This window comes from Scomber scombrus, chromosome 13 (genome assembly GCF_963691925.1).
Source record: "Scomber scombrus chromosome 13, fScoSco1.1, whole genome shotgun sequence".
NCBI lineage: Eukaryota > Metazoa > Chordata > Actinopteri > Scombriformes > Scombridae > Scomber > Scomber scombrus.
This window is the reverse complement of record NC_084982.1, coordinates 13,804,107-13,826,929: the sequence shown is the minus strand read 5'-3', so window position 1 is coordinate 13,826,929 and position 22,823 is coordinate 13,804,107. Positions and strand designations below refer to the sequence as shown.

General features: G+C 38.2%; 2 protein-coding genes across 2 annotated transcripts; both read right to left on the bottom strand.

Annotated features, from left to right (window-relative positions):
- Window positions 1-13: 13 nt before the first annotated feature.
- pfkla (phosphofructokinase, liver a) lies at window positions 14-11,348 on the bottom strand. The gene is made up of 22 exons (XM_062431255.1): window positions 11,088-11,348; window positions 9,708-9,781; window positions 9,481-9,558; window positions 7,745-7,934; window positions 6,741-6,906; window positions 6,370-6,414; window positions 6,183-6,291; window positions 5,919-6,014; window positions 5,486-5,578; window positions 4,650-4,775; window positions 4,488-4,552; window positions 4,260-4,323; window positions 3,988-4,134; window positions 3,845-3,915; window positions 2,767-2,854; window positions 2,523-2,675; window positions 2,119-2,283; window positions 1,962-2,023; window positions 1,116-1,227; window positions 896-995; window positions 700-805; window positions 14-592 (listed from the first exon to the last, which is right to left on the bottom strand). Exons 1-22 carry the CDS (start codon window positions 11,170-11,172, stop codon window positions 445-447), a joined length of 2,343 nt encoding a protein of 780 aa, XP_062287239.1. The 5' UTR covers window positions 11,173-11,348; the 3' UTR covers window positions 14-444.
- A 2,883-nt stretch (window positions 11,349-14,231) lies between these two features.
- Window positions 14,232-20,134, bottom strand: casp10 (caspase 10, apoptosis-related cysteine peptidase). Its single transcript, XM_062431576.1, has 14 exons — window positions 20,049-20,134; window positions 18,719-18,993; window positions 18,460-18,565; window positions 18,062-18,197; window positions 17,621-17,694; window positions 17,488-17,536; window positions 17,142-17,161; window positions 17,008-17,038; window positions 16,815-16,913; window positions 16,578-16,675; window positions 16,358-16,469; window positions 15,896-16,253; window positions 15,606-15,785; window positions 14,232-14,989 (listed from the first exon to the last, which is right to left on the bottom strand). The coding sequence occupies exons 2-14, from the start codon at window positions 18,988-18,990 to the stop codon at window positions 14,830-14,832; spliced, it is 1,695 nt and encodes a 564-aa protein (XP_062287560.1). The 5' UTR covers window positions 18,991-18,993; window positions 20,049-20,134; the 3' UTR covers window positions 14,232-14,829.
- Between the last annotated feature and the right edge of the window lie 2,689 nt (window positions 20,135-22,823).

Genomic DNA, 22,823 nt, shown 5'->3' with positions numbered 1-22,823 from the left:
ATGATATCAGCAGAGTTTAAGTTTCAGACATTTTCATAACTCAAACTTTTATTAAAGTGTGTAAAATTCATAAGCTCCAAAATGTCATGGCTCTCATTTGTAGCTAATGAGAAGACACTGATATACACAATTAGTTTACTTTAGGTTTGTGTTCAAATAAAGGCAAAAATCTACTTGCATGCCTTTTACGTATGTGATTGTGTAGGCAACCCATTAATTTCACACCACATACAATATGATTTATATAACAGATTTTCATTAGTAAATTAATTAAATTATTGCTTCACTGTTCACCTAGTTGTCCATGGCAGTGATTTGACTCTATAGTTTGCTTGCACTTTGGCACAAGAAATCATAACATTTTGAAAGTGTGTGTAAATAAAAAAAGATGGACAGATAAGGGTTATTTAAAAAGTGTAGAGAATAGAGTCAAGAGAAGAGAGCCTAGAACCCAGAGTCGATGCTGAGGGACCGGCGAGTCACATGTTCAATCTCTCCTGGGACATATTCACAGAAGCTGGTTTGGTACTTGGCCAACATTTTCAGGATCTGCCGCAAGTCAAACCACCACTGGTCCTTGGACATCCGGTGCCTGCAAAAACAGAATAAATATTGTCACACATTGTTTAGGGAGAACAATAATAATAAGAATAAAAATATGTTACAAAAACCGTGAGTTGGTATTTTGGCACAGCTTACTCAAAGTCAGTCACAGCCTTCAGTTCAGTGACGGGGGTGAATGAGACCACCTTCCTGTTGAGGCCAAGCACACATGCCGTATCTGGTGCGTTGGCAAACACCCGGTCTGATGGGGGAAAGCAGCGCAATCATTACATAGTTGTTTGACATCAAGTTTTCGTGTAATTTCTCATCAGCCATAATTTAATAACTCCACCTTGACGGAAGTTTTCAGTCAGTTTCTCAGAGATCCACTGGACAGCCTTCACGCCCAACTTGGTGCCGAAATTTCTATCAAAGGGAGAAGGTGCTCCTCCCTAGAGCCAGAAAACACAAACTGGATATAGATACCAGCAACACTCAAACACCTATGTGTTATGTCACTCACTATCGACTGTTCCTAAACTGATTTGACAGAGTGGCTCATGGGTCCATACCTGCTGAAGGTGTCCCAACACGTTGACTCTACAGTCAAAAATGCCCTTTCCCTCAGATGAGTACAGCTTATGGATGAAGTCTGTAGTGTAGTGTTCATGGCATTTTTCATTCCTGTTATGACAAAGAATGCGATCAAGAAAGAAACAAATTAGCCACTATTTCATATATACAGCGTCATATGTTCCATATACAGTAACAGTAAAAAGTACCAACTCATTCAATGGTTTTCTCTTTTTTTACCATTTCTACTATTTCTTTTTAGTTGAGCATTACTGGAGACATCAAAACTATGAAATAACATAGTGTAGTACATTAAAAAGTGTTAAACCAACCAAAACATCTAACATTTTAGATTCCTCAAAGTAGCCATCTTTTGCCTTGATGAAAGCTTTGCACACTTCAGTTACTCTCAGTCAGTTTCATGACATTGTCACATCCAACGGTTTTCTCATAAAGCTGGTTAAGATATTGCCAATAGTGTACAAAGCTGTTATGAGGGCAAACAGTGACTACTTTAAGGAATATAAAATGTGAAAGATATTTAGTTTAACACTTTTTTGATAACTACATGGTTCTATTTGTTTTATTTGTTCTACAATGTAGAGAATAATAAAAATAAAGAAAAACCCTGGAATGAATTTGTGTTTCTTTTGAGTGGTACAGTATATAAAAGAGGATGTCAATTTTAATTTGTTTTGTTGAACTCAAATATTTAGATTACACATTTGCACACCATTTATCATGACAGCAGCAAAATTGGCTGCAACATAGGTACACAGATGTAACACTTTTCTTTCCAGTGGCTGCCACACCTGGCATGTGAAATTCTCTGTTAATGAATGTACCTCAGCACTAGACCTCGCTGGATGTCCTTCTTCATTTTTTCTTTTAAATGTTCCACATTGGTCTGTGTAAAGAGGTCAGATAATTAAAGATCAACCTGCAGAACATTACAGAGAAAAGATGTGTAACAGCTGTGGGGTTTTTTTTAGGTGGCCTTACCCTCAGGTCATGGATCTTGAAGGGGTTTTCAAAGATGTAGGCTGCATCAGCACCCACAGCTATACCAGTGCAGGTTGCCAGATAGCCACAGTAACCACCCATAGTTTCCACCACAAACACACGTCTCTTGGTACCACTGGCTGACTGTTTAATCTTGTCACAACCCTGAGGAGGAAATAGAAAATGCAGTGTGAAAAGGGCTGGCTGCCTCCATCATCTTCTTCTCAGAGCAAACGGATAAAGTCGAAACACCATAAACACTCTATGTCATCTTTGTTTTGAGCAAGCATACAGAGTTCAAAGTTTAGTTCAGTAACACTGAGATGTAATGTTTTCTGACGTAGTTTATGTTAATCCTACAACATCAAAGTCGCACTGTAAATTAGCCATCTGCTCAGCGTTACCTCCATGGCAGCATTGACAGCGGTGTCTGCTCCCAGGCTGAAGTCAGTTCCAGGGACATTGTTGCTGATGGTAGCAGGTATGACACACATGGGGATGCAGAGCTCATCATAGCGATCCCGGGCTTCATACAGCTGCAGCACACCTTCATACCCCTGTGGAAGTGACGCAGAGTTAAAATGAAGACCACTCTTACGTAAAATTTGACACAATGAATGAATGAATGAATTTAAGGCTCTACTCTACCTCAAACCCCCCAACTACAAGCAGAGCTGAGATGTTGAATTTGGTGATGGTGTCTACAATCTTGTCCAAGTATTTGTTTGGAAGAGTTCTGAAAAAGAAGATGCAACAGAAAATTAAAAACTGGCAACAGCCAGTCAAAACAGCTTCAAGTCATACAATTTCTTAAACATCACCTTGGTATCTCAGCTTAGGGTTACAGACTACATACTGTTAACAGAAGGCCTATGTTTACCATGGCTGTCAACTTTTAACACAGCCAGTGTACTCCGTCAGGTGGTTGAGTATTTTCAGAAACCCCCTCCCCCCAACATCTTTCTAATGTCAAAACCAACGACTTCTCATGCAAGCTCTTTTTTTCCCATTCTTCATTCTGTTGCTCTTCACTGTGAACAACCACAGACATCACTGTGAAAACCTTCCAGGAGACAGTGAAAATATGGAGTTATCCCTGTTTTTAAACAATATCACGTCTCCTGCCTCTCTAGGACAGCTGATTTCCGTCATGGTCAGACAACACATCATACAAACCGGTTCTGATCGACCATAAACCAACACCTAACAAGCAGAGAGGGTCTAAGAAAAGACAAACTGCATTATGGGTTGTGTAGGAATCAACATTTTTGGACGCTCACTTGCGCTAGGTAGAATTTAAAAAAGCTTTAAATAATAAATAAAATCCTTAAAACGACATCTACTCCTTTTCCCTTACTGAAAATCTAAGCTCTAAGAATATGCAGATATGAACTATTGGATTATAGATGAAGATGTCTCCTATTTAACTGTGAAGTCCATTCTTGCTAGTATGTGCAATGGAGTTTTAACATAACATTTGTATAAATTGCATACTGGACCATTATTGGCTCCAAAATAGTTGCCACATATAATATTTGCATATTTACGCATTTAACTGAGATTTCAGGTGAGCACAGGGAAACTCTTCTTCAGTTTTCTGACGTCAAACTCTTCACCTACGTAATTCTGCACAGTGAAGCTCAAACATCCAATTGAAGGAATATGAAAAAAAAAAGGTTATTTAAATCCATTCATGTTATTAAAATGACAGAGTCCAGTTGCTTACCGTTTTGTCCCCAACAGCGAGCCCCCTTGGCCTGTCCATCCAGCCACAGTGTGCCACTGCATCTCTGACAGCTGCAAAAAAGACAGATGTCAGTTAATTAATGGTTTCATTCAGGTTACCCGTTGCTGAAAAGAAGGCCTCACCGATCCATTGGCGAGCCCTTGAAAGCCATCGCTGACCGCGTAGACCTTGTGTCCGTGAGCGACTGCTAATCTCACAGCAGACCTCACTGCTGAATTCATGCCGGCAGCTGGAGCTCCAACATTCAGGATAGCCAGAGAGAAGTTGCTCTGAGGGAAGAGGAGTCAGACATAACTGAGCACTTTTGAATTTAACCTTTCTATTCTGGTACATATGTGATATTTTCACACACACAACATGTGTGCACGTGTGTGTGTGTTACTGGAAGACTCACCAGAGACTGAGCGGGCCTTTGCAAGGCAAGAAGCTTGTAGATGTTCCAGTTGTTCTCAAAACTCCTGTAAGAAAGTCATTAGCTTTAGTTTGGTATCGGTTTTTTTCACTTGCCAAGAAAAAACTTTTAAAAAATGATTGAAAGATTATACATCAACAATTTTGCATAATTAGATATAAAATATTAATTATAACTATTTAGTATACATGAGTAAGTCTTCGCTCTCACCCTCCACGCAGTTTGATAGCCTCATCAAACCTCTTCTCATTCATGGCCTTCTGCACCAACTTAGTCTGCAAATGATGGTGTGATCAATAAAGGGAGCAAACCTCCCGCTGTTGATGAGTATGTCCAGGAATACTAATCATAGCAGAGACGAGAGTTACTCACCATCTCCACACACTCCATGAGGGGCAGACGGACAGGCTGGTTACCTGACAGGCCGATGACACAGGCCGGGGTGTCCGGAGACGCCTCCATCAGGGCAACCACTGCCTCCACGCCTACCTTACTGCTCTGTTAAGCCCACATGGAAACAGACGATTGATGAAAGAAACTTGGACTTTGGAAATATCACCTCCAACTCTATATACACATTGCACTTCCAAAGGTAGTGATGAGGGACATAGGTACAATTTTCTTGTCTCTGGACTCTGTGATGAGTCTGATGTGGGACTATCCTGCTGTCAAATTTGATGCAACAGCTCTGCATATTTGAAACATTTAGTGCCATCCGGATCAAATTTCTGTCCATTTGATGTAGCGAAGATGTAAAATACATCTGACATACATGAAATACTCCAAAATCCCTTCAAAGAGGTAGTCACACATCCAAATTGGGTTGAGGCCAAAGTAGGCAGAAGAGTGAAAATTGAGGACAAATGTCCTGATTTTCAAAAATAACAGCCCTTTGGATGCGTTACCTTGGTTTAACATTTAACATTTAACACAGTGATTTAGAAAGTGGTATTGTGTATTGAATTGATTTGAGGCATCATGTGTTATTAATATAATAATGAATTGTATTTAGAAAGTGCTTTTCAAGATACTCAAAGACAATTTACACAAACAATAAATAAAAAAAGATTTTAACTACGATAGGTTGTTACAGTGATCTTTTTGGTGTATAGTTTTGCAGTTGATGTGATTAATTTCTAAAACCACCACATATTTGAAATGACAAAATACAGTTACAGATTGTTGCTGAAACATGATAACACACTCACCAGTATTCTGTCAAACGCTGAGGGAGTTCCTCCTCGCTGAACGTGTCCGAGCACAGTCACTCTGGTATCATAACCTAGCCTGTTTACCACCAGCTTCAGAGACACATGGAGACATTTCAGCACTTTGTCACAGATATACACAGCAGAGACTTGCACAAACAACTGAGACAAAATGTGTCTTTGACATTTTACTAACAAACAATAATCAGTCCTTCATATATACCTCGTAGGGGTATGACAAATAATCAATGAAGCAACATGTACATGATACAAATGATCAATACTTTTTCTGTATTCTTCCTCTACCACATTTAAACACTTGACTTTTCAATCTTTTGCCATTTTATGACTGTTACACATTTCAAGATCATCACAAACTACCAATTAGTAGGCTAACAGAAATCCTTCCCCATCCTTCAGTCCTTAAACTTACATCTTTTACATAATTTGAAGTGATTGGCTCTCCATTTGTGTCGATGGCTCCTTCTGCAATAATTATAATGTTGAGTCTGGATCCTGTAGTGCGGCTCTGGAAGTAAACAGATATTAACAAATAAGAGGTAGCACAAAAATATAAGTATCTTAAGAGAGTCTATTCCGGCTCTCTGAGCTGCAAAACAGATGTGTTCCAGTTGTTTAACAACAAATAAGTATGCCTGAAGCTAACACAGAGTCTGGACTAGGTTTTGTATCCTACCCCTTCCAGACGGGCGCACATACGGTCTTCCCAGCCCTCCTGAGGAGGCGCCTCTGGAATAAAGAGCCACTCTGCCCCAGATGCCAGTGCTGACACCAGCGCCAGATACCTGGAGTAATGTCACAATAATTTACGTTTAATTCAGTGGAAGTACAAGGAGAACAACACAGGCTGGAGTATTACTCACCCACAGTGGCGCCCCATGACTTCAAGAACAAAGGTACGCTGGTGGCTGTAGGAGGAACACCACAGTTTTATTGAAACAGGCATATAAACCCTTTCAGGAACTATGTCAGCATATTAACAGCAGCAGTTTTCTTCTACATTTGTCTGTTGTAGACATGTTGATTCTGCAAAGAAGCAAGTTTAGACAAGATCGCGAAAATCCCGCCAGCACTCTTGAATAGATGGATGTCTGCGTTCCTTTCTATGCCCTGTATTCCTTTTATACCTCCATACTCTTATAATTCAGAAAGAATTACTGAGCAGACAAATATTACTTTCATCAGTGACCTCGTGATAATCTGCCTCACTGTTCAACATCACATAGCGTCTGACCTTTGTGCAGTGGTCATGATGGCATCAATTATCTCCATGATGCGGTGCAGTGCAGAGTCTGCTCCGATGGTCATGTCAGTGCCACAGAAGTCGTTGTCTATGGAGCCCACAAGCCCCACGATGTTAAGGTGGTTATGCTGCTTTGCCAAAGAGTCTGTGATCCTTCCTGAAAGTGGCACAAGGTTGTAAAAAAAATACTACAATACACACCAAACAAAGCTAAATAAATGACAATGACAAGCAAACCGATATTTAGATGATAGACTTCGTTGACTGCTTATATACCCATGTGAATTTAATCACTGTTCGATTCAACTTAATTCATTGTCTCCGATGTGCAGATATGATATATTGATTTTATTAAAAAGAGTGAAATTGAAGTGAAATAAATTCATGAGGAAGTGCTAAAAAAGTCACGTTATGTCATGAATGTTACAAATATTTATGCTCTTGAACTTTGGAAAATGCTTTATAAACAGTTTTGCGTGTGTTTTATGTACATGTTAGCTGCATTATCAGCAATGGGAAAATAATTTACATTAATTTTGTTTATTCAAAATGCATTTAATTATTTTTTTATTAATTTAAAGAACGATTTAATTTACTTTACATGTTATTTTTGAGTTTACCTGTTAAAAAGAAAATGTTAAAATGGAAATGCTATACGTTATACTTACCTGCTAAATGTTGTTAAAGGAGGAAAATGACAGTACATATTTCTGTACATCGCTATATTCACGTTTGAATAATTGTGTAACTTTGTTTTTACTTTTTGAACAATTATACTCTGAATGAAGCTGCCAGAGAGGAAGCCTTGTGTCCAAGCATCTTTATTGATATTTCAATTTTCAGGCATGACAATCACAGACATGCTTTTATGGATTTTTAGGAGCTGAACTACAAAAATAAACCTGAATGGGGTTTCCTTCCACATTGGGTTTAATAAAAAATAGCTGAAATCATGTAAAGGGTTAGTTGACGACACTTTCTTGGGAGCAACTTACCTTTCTCTACGAGCTCAGCCAGCAGACCTTTCCACTCGCTGCGAAAAATGTTGGCTCCGGTGAGGCTGCCGTCTCCACCGCACACACACAGGTTGGTAATGCCTCTTTTCACCAGGTTGAAGGCAGCAGATAGCCTGCCCTCACGGGTCGTGAAGGCCTTGCATCGAGCACTACCGATCACAGTCCCACCCTGCAGCAGAGGTGTCATAAACAAGTCAGAATCCAATTCAAAACTAACAGGACTGTAATCATTAAAAATCTCTCATTAAATCACAAACAATCATTTTTACTCTGGCTGTTGATGTTAATATTAGAAATATTAGCTATCCGAGATATCTAATTCCACTTTTTGCATTATGTGTGAAATGTCTACACCACATGCACACCTGTCTCGGGCTATCTTGTAGGGAATTTAATGTTTGCATCTCCGAGAAGGACAGACTGAAAATAACTGCACACTGATGTGTGTTAACCAGGCATTATCTCTGGTTAGGAGAGTTGAAGTGCCTGCTGGGTAGCGAACACTAGCAGCAGATATCAGGCTGATGTTTTGTCATGAAACACAAACAAAAAAAGCAGCCGATCCATTAGTGAGCTGACTTTTCTGCTCTGTCTGATAATTAAATGTGCTCTACTAAGCTGAAACCTGTGTGGGTTGATCTGTATTTTATGCATTATGAAAGTGCAAGCACTTTTTTATGTTCCACTATTTAAAAAACATGTAACAATCCTGCATTTTGCAGGCAAACAAAAATGTATTATAATCTAACCCGAGCTTAATAAAATAATATCATATTTCTGGCCATATCACCCAGCCCTATTAGCAAATCATTTAAAAAATCTGCTACACAAAATTAGGTTTACTTCTGAGATTTCTCTGTAAAGATTATTCAAATGAAACAGTCTGAAAGGGGAAAGTCACTTTGATTGAACTGCTCAAAATTCATAGACATGAACCCTGCAAGACACACTGCTTTGTACAAAGGGATCATGAGCAAAAATGTAAAAAAAAACCCCACTGTGATAAAGGATCTAGACGTCTCTGGATACAGGATACTACGATGTAAGTGAAACACCACAACACACAAAACAGTTTACTTTAGAAGGAGAAGCACATGCCCTTCCATACATTTTCTGCATAATTTCAAGAAAAGTAATGCCAAATGTGCAGTGGGATTGTTATACTTTTCTAATGAATATTGAAACTTGCTACTTCTTCAACACATAACGCTAATGGTGACTACCAAACCACATGCAGCAAGGCCCCTTACCAGGTTATAACCAGTATTATACAGACAGGGAGAGAAGAGATGAGAGGAGATGGATGAAATAATAAAACTCCTATTAAAATCATAGAAAAGAAACAGAGTTAAAGGTTTAAGACCAGATAGAACAAAAACTCTAAAATCATAATACAGTTATGGCAATGCTAACAACACTATGAGCCCTTTACACAGACCACATTTTGACATAACACATAACAAGTGTAATTATTAACATCAATGATGGCTGAGTTCCATTTAGCTGCTTCAGTTTCAGGGTCCTGGTGTTGTGCACGCTGACTCGCTGGTTTACTGGGACACGTAAATACAGCAGAGCCATCGTTAATGTGATTAGTAAGACCTGTGCTTTTCCTGCAATGACCAGTCAACATATCTGCTGGAAGAAAAAGCCTGAGCTACAATAGCTTTATCTCCGCTATCAGCAGTGACAAATTACTTCATTTTATAACCTACCAGTTGGATAATGTTGGTCACACTGTGCCAGTGTGCTAGTTTGATGTTATCTCCCCCGTCCACCAAACCCTGGTAGCCCTATAAAGTGAATTACAGATTATGAAGATGTTAAAAGCATGCATGCATCCACATGTCCAACTCTTACATATTACATGGGCTGATCCCACTCAACCACCTAACACTTTATATATGTGTTCAATATAAACATGATGAAGCAGCTTTTTTACCTCATAAATAAGGTAGACCTTGGCCCCCACATAGATGCCCATTCGGGTCACAGCTCGCACAGCAGCATTCATCCCTGAAGGACAAGCAAACACATAGATTAGATTCTGGCCTGTGCAGCTGCAAACCAACACTTACTTTCATCAGGAAGATTCATTTAGGATCAGAGGTTCATGGTGATGTCTTCAAATGTCTTGTTTTGTCTGACAAACAGTCCAAATCCCAAAGAATATATATTCTATTTTTATCAAACAGAAAAAACAGATAATCATCAATCACTGTTACTGATTAATCATTTTGTCTATAAAGACATTAGAGAGATCCAAAGAGATTAAGTTTTCTATCATGTACAACACAGAAAAGCTCCAAATCCTCAATTGTGAGGAGCTGCAACTAGCAAAGTTGTTATTAATGATTAACTGATTAATACATTTGTAACAGATTAATTTTCTGGCAGTCAACTGAACAACTAATTGACTATTTTTTCAGTTCTACAGGCCTGCTTCTCAAATCATTTCACCAGTGGCGAGAAGTAAGTAAGTACTATACTTTAGTACAATTTTGAGGTGCTTGTACTTCACTTAAGTATTTCTATTTGATGCAACATAATACTTCCACTCCACTACATTTCAGAGGGAAATAATGTACTTTCCACTCCACTACATTTATTTGACAGCTTCAGTTACTTTTCAGATGAATATTTGACACAATGGATAATATAACAAGCTTTTAAAATACAACTCATTGTTGAAGATGAAATAAGTGGTTTCCAACCTCTTTGGCTTTTGACATCTTACAAAAGGCAGTGTGTAGTAACAGAGTATGTTTACATTGCTGTACTGGTACTTTTACTTAGGTAAAGGATCTGAATACTTTTTACCACCATTGCATTTGCACTGTTGCGCCATCACCCTGCATGAGGAAATCAAACGGCATGGTGGAAGTGACATAATTACTGGGCAAAGGTGTCATCTGCTGTCTGGAAACTCTAATCACAGTCCAGACTCTTAAACATATTTCAGTGTTTCTGTTTTATTCATGCAGCCCTTACACACACTTTGACTTTAAGAATATTGTGAGATTTGTATGAGTTGTAGAGTTTGGTGTGGAGGACTCATGTCCTATAAGTAACTAGAAAATGCTCAATATATTGGATTAATGTGCAGACAATATGTTGTCATCTGAAGGTTAAACAGCTATCTTATCCAACTAAAAAAACAGCTGACATTTTGATGGGACTGTCAGTCAATCTTCAATCCAAACAGTTGTTTTTACCTGCATGTGCTAACATTTATTGCAGATACCTATCTTAGTATCTATATCTTTACTTGAAGGCTACTAACTATATTATAAAGTCAACTTTAAAGCTGTTTTTGAGTCACCTTGTGCATCTCCACCACTGGTCAGGACTGCTAAGGCTCGACCAGCCCCTGTCATCTTCAGCTTCTCCAGATCCATCGACGACATTTTGACCCCGGCCGTCACCGAGCAACAACGAAACGGGGAGAATATATGAAGTCCGTTAACAAGCTGCAGAAAGTGGCTCGTTTCGTGAATCCAATTTGACCCAGAGGTCGCTTCCTTGTTGGTAGAGAGGGGCGAACAGCATGTACACGCCCCCAGTGACACTTATCGGGGTTTTTGACTCCTCCCAGTCCACAGGAGCGCTCCAGGAGAACAGGGAGTTTTATTTCCTGTTCCTGCTCAAGAAATCTGTAAAGGGAGGGGGGTTTAGTAGACTTCTAAGGGCCCGTGACTGACAGGGATCCTAAACAATATTAGAACATTAGTTGTTTTTTTTATTAACCTATCATCATTAATCATCATAGACAATAATATAATATGTTATTTACATTATACTTCTTAAACAAACGGTTTATTTTTCTTGTTTTTGGAAAATATTAACCATCCAAAGCCTCTGTATTGCTCAAACACCCCCCTCTGTTCACACAAAATGGTTCAGTCCTGTCCCCAAACCAGGCGCGGCACTTGTTGGCAGTGAATTGAGCGTGAAGACGAGTTGCGGCATGATTATCGTGTGTCAACATCTTCATGAAATAAAATCAGTTCCAAAAACGAAAAAGAAAGACAAGGAATAGAACTGAAAGAGGGACAATATATTACCCAATTTTTAATTTAAAAAAAAGCTACTCCATGATTTGTGGAAATTAACCTCTTAGTTAAGATTTAGTCCATAATGAAACAGGCTGATGTTACTTGCTCCCCTAACATTAGTTACTGCTAATATCTTCTTAGAAAATACAGTGTTTGCATTTCACTCCTCTTTAAGGTGACATTTATTCAATGCAGGTAAACTTTTAGCAAGCTATTCAAAGTAAATCAACTGTCCCTGCTCCTGGTGACTGTCCCCCTATAATAAATAATCCGCCCTTCTCCCAACTGAAGAAGGAGGTGAGCAGCATTGTGTTGAATGGCATGTCACTAAGCATACCTGAAAAGGGTCTGTGCCACTGTTCATAGCACTGCTCACTGAAACTGGCATTCACATTAATTTAAAGATATTTTAACATTTTGCAGAGCCTGTTAAACACTATCAGCCTTTCATTGTTAATGGTGAGCAAACTTATTTTTAATCACACGTTAATCAATGTCGTAAAACAACTAACCTTGTATCTGTGGTAGTTTTTGCTGATTCAGCCTAATATCCCTCCTCAGACATGTTGCCTCTTTTCTATTGTTTGCACACTGACTGAAGAGTCTACTGCTGGTAAATGAAGGATACATAAATAAATGAACACTGCTTGTATTTTTCTGGGAATCTAATAATGTTACTTAAAAAATGTGAAATGAAAGATAGAATAGAATAGAAAGTCTTTATTGTCATTGTACAAAGCACAACGGAATTGAGATGCCGTCTTTATAGTGCAGAAACAAAAATAAATAAATAATTACCATTATTTAATGCAGTTTAGTGCATTTATGGCTTTAGCGTAAAAGCTGTTGTGTAATCTATTTGTGCGTACTCTCAATGTCCTGTAGAGTTTGCCTGAGGGCAGCAGCTCAAAGAGCGAGTGTCCTGGGTGAGATGGGTCCCTGAGGATATGGCGAGCTTTCCCGAAACAGTGGGAACTGTACAGATCTTTCAGGGAGGGGAGGGGGCAGCCAATAATCTTCTGGGCTGTGGTGATGACCCTCTGGAGCGCTATCCTCTCTGTAGCTGTGCAGCTGGAGAACCACACACACATGCAGTAGGTCAAAATGCTCTCTATGGAGCAACAATAAAAGGACACAAGCAGTTTTTGTGACAGTTGGTTATTCCTGAGTATACTCTCAGGAAGTAGAATCTCTGCTGTGCCTTCTTAATAATAGCAGTGGTGTTGATGCTCCATGTCAGGTCATCCTCTATGAACGCCCAGAAACTGGAAGTCTGTGACCCCCTCCACACAGTCCCCCCCGATGAACAGGGGCGGAGTGTCTGTTTTATTTCTCCTGTAGTCTATGACCAGCTCCTTTGTCTTGGTAGTGTTCAGTGCCATGTTGTTTTCTGTGCACCACACTGACAACTGCTCCACCTCGTCCCGATATGCAGACTCATCCCCCCCAGAGATGAGCCCCACCACAGTAGTATCATCAGCAAACTTGATGATGCTGTTTCTGGAGTGGACGGGGTGCAGACGTGGATGTAGAGGGTGTAGAGTAGGGGGCTCAGCACACAGGTGAGGTGATCCAGTATTTAGGCTGAGCGCTGAGGAAATGTGGGGGCCTACTCTCACCCTCTGGTCACTCCTCACTGTAGCTTGTAAATAAAGAAATATAACATCATATTAACATCCAGGTTAGCAGTGAGTCAACTGAAGTCAGTGTCTGGATAAAAACGGATCTACTGCCCCCTTCTGATGATGGTTGACTGAGTGACTGAAGGCTGCATGTTACTGCCACTGCTGCATTTTTAAGTCATTTCACTCCTAAATGTCCTTCAGAAATAGATTGCTCTGATTTCCATTGATACCAAGCAGAATTGTGTTTGTTTGTGTTTGTTTTCACTTGTGTAAAGCCCCTTTACACTAAAAAATGTGTTTTTCTTCCTTTTCCTTCATTTGGATGTTTGAGTCTCACTGTGTAGTTTGACACTAGAAAGCTGTTTTCACATTCATCTGTTGAGAGGGAGTACATATCTTTTTAAAGCTTTTAATGTAACTTTTTATTGTGGAAAAACCATATCAGACACAAATTATTATTTAACGTAGAATATTTTATATACATCTTAAAGTATGTCTGAAGGGGATCTTAAAGGAACAACGCAGGGAGGATATTTGGGATAAGCCAAATCTTAGGAATGAAGGTGGTTATAACGGTACTTAATGTGGATACACTAGTTGAAAAGAACAGTTGAGCAATCATGATCCTGATTTATTAATAGACCCACATTTTTAACTTTTATGCAAATTTGTGGCATTATGGTCAATTCAGCGTGCTCGTGCAGAACAGCTACTGTACATTGAAGATTCAGCAAGTTATAAATGAATCAACATCAAATTTCACAATGGTGTTTTTTAAGAGTTTATTGTTTGACAGAAAAGTGCTTTTTTTTCAACTGTTTCTGTGACAACTGTATAGTTACATTAAATGACAAAAGTAACAATATTGCAATCACATTTGGGGGATATACCCACTATTCTGCTAGAGGTATCAGGACTGTAATAGTGCCTGTTCAGCATATAGATATAAAAATAGGAGTTAGATTGTATAGAAAAAAATAAACTTTATATCATACAGATGTTTAATTTACTGCCGGATCAATGTGCACGCCCAGCTCATGCATTACATTAAATTAAAAATCATGATAAAAATCCTCAGTTTTGGTAATGCTGGAGTGGAATTAAGGGATCATCCAGCTATAACAGTTTTACACAAACTAATAAAATCATTCTGTGACAAAATCATCTTAAACTCAAGCTCCACTTACAAGCCTTTTGTGAGTTTTCAACCACGTGTCACAGTCTTCATCAGCAAATGGAGCTGGTTTAGGTGTCATCATAAAAACATTGTAACACTCATTTGGATACTGCTTTATAACACCACATTTTAAACAATGAACGTGCAATGGCAACACTTCATGCCATTAATGTTCAGGTCAATCAAACCAGTGGCCAGTGATTGTTGTCAAAGCAGGATGGATGGAGGGTCTATGGGGATCGGAAAGACCACTTTGTGCCTGAGTGTGAAGGTTGGTTGAGGCATCTGCTTTCTTTGTCCGGTGTAATCAGTCTTCTTGCTGACGTCTGCGTTCACTTTTGTCAGAATAGACACAATATCAGCCCCCCTGGGAAAACATTGTGTGATGGTGAATTAAAAAAACACCAAATATGAGTAAAATTAATTATAATCTAAAGTGTCATATATAACAGAAGTAACTAAAATTGGTGGGAAAAGTATTTAAATAATTTTAGTTAGTTAAAAGTAGCATTCCCATGTGATAAAAAAAATACTTATTATAGGAAAATTTAGCTTAAGTAAATAATTATTTCCAACAAAATGTATGTAAGGTATCAAAAGTAAAAATACTGATTGTAAAGAATGGTCCCTATCAGTGTTACATTAATACATTACTGGATCATTAGCAATAATTTGTTATTGTTACATAAGCCGTAGCCTATAATAATGTTGTAGTTGGTTGAGTTTGAGCTCATTTTAATTGCTTCATATACTGTTGGGTAGATAAATCTGTAACAATGTGTCATATTTTATAAACTGATCAACAACATCTGTTAAATAAATGTAGTGCAGAAGACAAGTGTAAGTGGCATGAAATGGAAATACTATATAGAGTGCAAGGACCCCAAAACTCTACTGAAGTACAGCGAGTTTGAATTAATTTTTTCTTTCCACCACTGACTAAAATCAACATAATCTAATAGCTCATATTTTGTTTACCCTACCCTGGCACCATCTGAACAAGGTTTTGGCACAGTGACTGAATGAACCACGTGCCATTACTCCTCTCTCTGAATGAGACGAAAGAAGGAACTGTTGCCATTCCCATCAGGAAATCTGCATTGGATGGGATGGAACTTTTAGTTGTTGGCTGTTGTTTCGATCCCTTGAATGACGGGGTAAATCTGAGACGAAAGAGTAAAAACACAGTGATGTGATAAGTAACAGTGAAAACATTTTTTTTAAGTGTAAAAAGGAAGTGATAAAAAGTGTGAAAAGTAACAGAGATACAGACATTTTAGAGTCTCTGGACACATGGCTTCCTGTACCGGAATCAGTCTGGATGTAGACCGGCTGTTGCTCACGGGTACCCTGGCAGGCCTGGATGAAAAACATCTTGGGTTTGTTTGCCAAAGTGGAGCACCGAGATCCATTGAAAGGATCCATCAGGTCCTGGAGCTCTACGGTGTTGCCATCCACGCCATACACACTTTGCTCTTGACCGTGGCTAAGAATGAAGCACACCAGGCAGTCCATCTGACTGTGGTTTTGGCTCGCGAGCTCCTGCATGATGGACTGCATCTGCCCACTCGTACAATTTCTCCGTATGACTATGTCAAAGCCCAGCCACTTAAACACAATGTCCAGATTATCTGGGAAACACACAGATATTAATACATGCAAATATGCCACAGTATGCCAACACATGGAGCAGGGCTGGTTTTCCTAGGTGATTTCCAGAGTTAATCAAACTTACTTTCATCAACCATGGTCCCCTCCCGCCTTTTGAGACCACCTCCGAAGTTCTCGTTGTTTACTATCAAGCAGATGCCTCTCTTTGCTGAAGTCATTGGATACGTTCCCAAACCCTAGAGAGATCAATCAATGACACCGAGTAAATGAAAAAGGATTGCAATGTTACACATTTTGCCTGACAATATATATGAATTGTATAAAACTAAGAAATAGTCGCACACCTCATCATCTTTGTTTGCAGTCTGAGGTCGGAAGGTTTTTGGTTTAGTGGAAGTCTTGTCTTCTTGAGGCAGCAACATTTCAACAGCATCAGTTCTCTCTGTGGGACAGATGATCACAGGGTGGAAGGTGGAAGGGGAATGATTTTAGGCAAAGATGAAGACCAAAAGATTAAATAATTACAAAGTTCTGTCATGTCATTTAAGCTGTAGATTACCACAGAAAATACTTATAATGACCTTCTGAGGAGTCATAGTCGCTTGTTCTGGTGCTTAATTCTCTCATGCCTTGTGACAGGCCCTCATGTTCATCTCCACCACGTAATGTATTTGGATAATCTAGGAAAGCAATAAAAGAGTGTTCAGAATAAATGCATCCACTGCACTATACTTAAAATATGTCCAGCTGTAAAACAACCAACACAAGTCTCACCTACAGAGGTGGAGGCCATATTCCTTGAAAACTGCGTGAAAGACAAAGGAAATTAAAAATTATCATTAAAGACAAAGGGAAAAATGTCACTTTGCTCTAATCATAATACTGATTAAAACCTGATGTACTCTCACCTCAGGCGACAGCTGCAATGCTTCAGAAAAGAAAGAAAATGTGTATTAGGATTAGAATTCTTCACAAAATGTTTTAAAATACAACATTTGTTCAGTGTGAGTGTGTTCATATGTGCATCAGCATAGCATTTTTTATAGTATTACATTTAAAGATGTTCTAATTATTATGATTTGAAAATGAATCTAAATTCAAATATTTATCATTTATTCGAGATAAATATATACTATGATTTTGTCATTGAAGTTATTAAAAAATAAATCTCAAGCAGCCACAATACTCTCTCATACACACTCACATTAAGCAGATAGTGATATGAGCAGGTATACAGAGTATTCTCTACAGTACCTGGTCTTTCATGTGAAGCAGTACTTTCAGCCACTAAAGGCAGGGGGACCTGAAACAGAACATAACAGAATAAACAGATATTAGTTAAGTTGTGGTAAAAAGAATAAATTTAACATAATATCAAAGAACATACCTGGTTTTGCTCAAAAGGATCGGACACAGACATTGGTTGGCCTATCTCCTGGGCTACATGACCAGAAGACCTCTCTGTAGTTTAAAATGATAATAATAAAACAAAACGTACTTGATTTAAAGACAGATTTATCAGAAAATATTAAAAATGTATGAAACTTAATCACAGTCAGCAAGAAAGACAAAAACTGTTACAGCGTTGGCATCCTAAAGCTTCGCCCTTTACCCTTGTTCTTGTTTCTCTTCATGTCTCTGTACGTGCATGTGTGTGCGTGCGTGTGTGTGTATGTGTGTATTGTACATCTTGCAGGTCCTGTCGGCTGCTCTCCATTTCCTGACTGCACAGTTTTTCATCTTTGTGCCTGCTCTTCCTGCTTCAACCTGTCTTTCTGCCTTACCTGCACTACTGCTGTTGGACCATGGTGATGTTTCTGTATCTTACCCTGAGTTGCTTTAAACTGGTTGATCTTTTCTTTCAACACGGGGCAGACAGAGTCCAATATGCTCTCCAGTAAACTTAGATCTGTGTTGCTAATGAGGTCCAAGTGCTCCATTTCTAGAAAGACTTCCAGTGTCGTCTGAAAAATTAGGCAATTTACACTTAATGTTACCATAAAGATGCTTACAGATTCCAGCAGATTCAAAATTAGATTATATAATTAATTTCTTATTAAAAATGCAAATGCAAAATTATTACAAAATATAGGATGAAAACTGCTTGCCTTGACACCATCTAACGCTTCTTTAGCTTCAGCAGATTAACCTCTGCTTTTCATGACATGTCAACTTCTGATTTCACCCCATTTGTCACAAACAATGACATTTTGAATACACACTTACAACATTTTCATCCAGTTTCCTTCGCGGGAGTTCTTTGTTTAACAAAAACTTCACTTGTTTTAAGTCATCATCAGTAATGTCTTCAGAAAGGTCGTAAAGCAGCTTCCTGGAATTACAGATAAATCCAATACAGACTTTCAGTGTTTCTAACATAGAATTATTTAGCCTACTTTTAATGGTAAATGGCTGATTTTATATATATTTTGTGTGAACTAAACCCTGCTTAATAACATGAAACATTTGTATATAGTCAGCTGACCTGTAAGGAGAGATAAGGTTGCTGGTTTGGTTATTGAGGCAGAGATTACGGAGCAGACGGGTGCGTTGGATGGTTTGGAGAAGCTCGGTCAGCAGCTGTGGTTGCTCAGGTGATAGGCGGTCTTGATCCACCAGACGGGAGAAGAGATCACTGGCCAACTCCACTGAGGTCGAGCTCCGGCTCAGGAGGTCAGTGCAAAGAAATACCAAAGCTTTTACCTCATCCTTACTCAGGGCCTTGCCTACATCTAATAGCCGCTTCTGGAAATCCATTTCCTGTACTAAAAGTGAAATTCAGATATTTAGTTTTTGATTTATGAAAAATGTAAGCTTGACAATATTTCCTCTGGGCTCCCAGCCTTTCATAGCTCATTATATCAATATAATATATCTTCTTTATATCTTCTAAATGGTTGGTGACATTCATTGCAGATAACTAAATTAATCAAACTGGATGACATTCAGTAGATGTTTTCGTGGTTTTTATTGATTTATTTATTTGATCCCTTAACTGATTTCTTGCAAATGGTTTAATAAAGGTCAGTCTCTCTCTCTCACTCTCCGTGTGTGTGTGTGTGTGTGTGTGTGTGTGTGTGTGTGTGTGTGCGTGCGTGCGTGCGTGCGTGCGTGCATTCATACAAGGACAAAAATAAATCTTTATATCTTTATTGTCAGGAGCGGACTTTAACATTAGGCAAGGCCCAACTAAAAAGGCCCCAAATAATTATAGATTTATTATGTTTAGATGTGGAAGATATGAAAAAAATATTGAATAATGTTACTATTCTAACTCACTGTACCCCAAAAATAACTTACAAAACACCTCCAAAGCACTGCAATTGTATACTTCTACTTCATTTCAAAAGAAAACACTTTATCACTACAATTAGCTGACAGATAAATGTTACAGATTCAGATTTTATATTTTATAACAATTAAAATATGACACATTACATACTGATTAAACTATCCAACATTATATGAGAAAATAAAAGCTCCACCTTGAACAGACAGAATTATGTGCTAATAATACCTCTCTTTCACTTTTAAATACAAATTTGAGTGTAGGACTTTAACAGTATTTTTACTGTGTGGTTTTAATAGTTTAGGCCTACTTCTTTTACCACGGCCAACACCAACATTTAGTCAGAAAACATTTGAAAATAAAGTCAGAAAGTTTGTCTGGTGCCTCCAAATCACAGTAATCACAGCAGCAGGAGATACTGTTTAAAACCTGTCATCAGATGATCATTTTAACACACAACAACTGCCTCGCAGTCACTGATTTTCAGCCTGATTTTTAACATTTCTGCTTAAAACAAACATATTACCTTGTTTGGAGACTATCAGGTTTTCAGCGGGTCCGACTGAAGAATATACTTGTTAATTTCAACATAGTCGATTAACTGTAAGCTACTAGTACTGAAATGTGTTGTTTTATATCCTAAATACGGACTTCACAGAGACTTGTCCAAACTAGTCCACAGACCAGGAAGTCGAAATCGAAACTACAGTAAAGGAAATCAGAGGCGGGACCAAGACTACCTGTGTGACGCATATGCCCTAATTTGGATCATTTAAAGATGAAAAGGTTATCCTACAAACGTGTCATTATGGAAATAACTTCTAGTTCTCAGACACGTTAGTTTGTTACACAAGTTAAAACCAGCATGCCACACGACAAGCTTAATAACTCAAATGGGTGCACTGAGCTTTATTTGAATCACAGTATTCAAACAGCCTAATATGTGCTTGAACTGAAGCTATGAAAGTTCAAGTATGAAAGCTGTAGTTCGTATAGTTACTCAAAATTAAATGTAGCATTTTACATTGAGGTCAAATTTGTCACAGATAAGATTTCCAACTTATGGCCACCAGACAAAATGTAATTTATTTTAACTATCAAATAGAAGATAGTTCACTCCTCACTAATACCTTATTAAAATGTTCATTAAACATGTTGTATTATCAAACTGATGACTGATGATTGACGACTTGAATCAAATATTGTACTGAATTAGTAGGCCTACATGTAGTGTGGCTTTAAGATCAATATTTTGTTACTGACACCCATTTGGTTTGTGAACCCAATCTGTGCAACATATGGGCTGTTCAATCCCAAAACAAGCCATACAAATATACGCCACAGTCAGACTGCTCATTCACTTTATTAATTTAAAAAAAATCTACTGGCAGATAGTGTATTGAATAGTCAAGGAAATACAATTTACAGCCATGATACATTCATTTATTGCACCTAAAGTTAAAAAACAAACAAATAAACAAACACAATGATTTTGACATGAATTGTCCAAACATCATCAGATATCACAGTTATGTATGATGGCCACAAAAACATGGAGTGTCATAATCAAACATAAAGTCAAATCAAATATAGTTCAGATGTTAAATCATCAGTCTTAATTTGTGTGTAAGGTATATTAACACACAGATTAGCCTAATAACAAACTACTTATTCATGAAATGTTAGAATGTTAACTTGGAGGGGAAATGATTAAACAAAATGGATTTTAAGTCAGTGTCACCAGCTTTTTTTCTTTGAAAGGTGATGATAAGTGTGATAATGTGATAATACACTTGTCCTGATATGAAAATAATGCGGTCAGCTGAGGCCTGCACCCTGTACTGTAATATCTTGTGTATTATAGCTTACTATTATACTAATGACACACTATTGGCAACAACACATATCCTCCATGTTCCTGTAGCAATGATTACAGTGAAATTGTCTCTTTTTTTTCTTTCTTTCTTTTTATTTAGTACGGAAGTAAATCAGTAATAAAGGCTATCAACAAGAGAGTGTCACTGATTATTTATTGTAGTGAGCGTTTGATTTAGGTTTGGTCTGCAAGGTCTTGATGTGACCTCTGTGCCTCACTCTGACGCTGAGCCATGCCCACAAATACGCTCCCGAGCTGTTGAACTTGAAGGACTCTGTGTAGAGAACACACGCACACACACAGAGAGAGAGAGAGAGAGAGAGAGAGAGAGAGAGAGAGAGAGAGAGAGAGAGAGAGAGAGAGAGAGAGAGAGAGAGAGAGAGAGAGAGAGAGAGAGAGAGAGAGAGACTGACCATTATTAAACCATAAACACACACACACAAGGCTGAGTATGGTACAGCATTTATTCATTTAGCCACATCTTCTACTAAAACCTTTGGACATCATACTGTTTATTCGGAACTTCTTAATGCAGTTAAACAATATAGGAACAATACAGTGTGGTACTGTGTCCTCATCTCTCTTTACTGCTTCAAAATTAAACTAAAACACAGTTTAAGTATTCATGAAAGCACAGCAAAGACTCAAGTCTAGAGAGGTGCCAGTCCATCCTGCTGTGGGATGATGAGCCATACAATATGTAGAATGAATGAGGTGATACTTAATTCCTCAGTGCATTTCCAGAGGGCTCATCTACATCCCAGATTCCTCACCTGTTTAATGTGTGTTTAATCTTGGTCCTCTCTCTAAAGCAGCTTTGGCAGCATTAATGAGGTTAAAGGGGAATTCAGTAAAACGTCACACGCGCCCAAAAGAAGCAGAGTACACCTTGGGTAAATGAGGAATTTAATATAATGCAGGGACCACAACTTTAAAACAGGGTTAGCACATGATAGGAGGACTTTTCAGTATTTCAATAATAAATGTGTAAACTAATTAACAAAGGTAAAAGTAAATTTCTTTATAGATCTTATAAAGTATGCTATAAAGGGAATAGCAGGTAAACTTCTAAAGAAAGATAGAAACAAAGGAGATTACAAGATCAGGGAATTTAAAACTAAAGACAAAGACCAGACTATATCTGTGTTTCATAATGATCTATTATACATTCAGTTCAAAATCTCGCACAAAATTGTGGCTTTAGAAGTAAGGTCATTATACCACTTAATTATAATCTTCATGTTTATAACATCTCTGAAGTGTCAGAGTCCTTCACTTTAAAAGCCCCCGGGCCAAATATGTTTTGGTGATCCTGCATTTGTAGTACAAAAATATCCTCTGTACTCATCTTCTAAACCGTTCAATAAAACAATGCTCTTTCCCCAGTCTCAGTCATTACAGACCTGTCTGAAAGTAATAGTTTGC

Bases quoted from the DNA above. Each gene is read 5' to 3' on its own strand.
- pfkla (XM_062431255.1), bottom strand. From the start codon at position 11,172: ATGTCGTCGATGGATCTGGAGAAGCTGAAGATGACAGGGGCTGGTCGA. The intron at 6,907-7,744 runs GTAAGTTGCTCC...TGCCACTTTCAG, and splicing joins GGCTGAGCTCGTAGAGAAAG to GAAGGATCACAGACTCTTTG. The intron at 996-1,115 runs GTATGGACCCAT...TTCTGGCTCTAG, and splicing joins TGTTGGGACACCTTCAGCAG to GGAGGAGCACCTTCTCCCTT.
- casp10 (XM_062431576.1), bottom strand. From the start codon at position 18,990: ATGGATTTCCAGAAGCGGCTATTAGATGTAGGCAAGGCCCTGAGTAAG. The intron at 17,039-17,141 runs GTGAGAGTACAT...TCTTTCACGCAG, and splicing joins CATTGCAGCTGTCGCCTGAG to TTTTCAAGGAATATGGCCTC. The intron at 16,254-16,357 runs GTAAGTTTGATT...TGTGTTTCCCAG, and splicing joins GGGGACCATGGTTGATGAAA to ATAATCTGGACATTGTGTTT.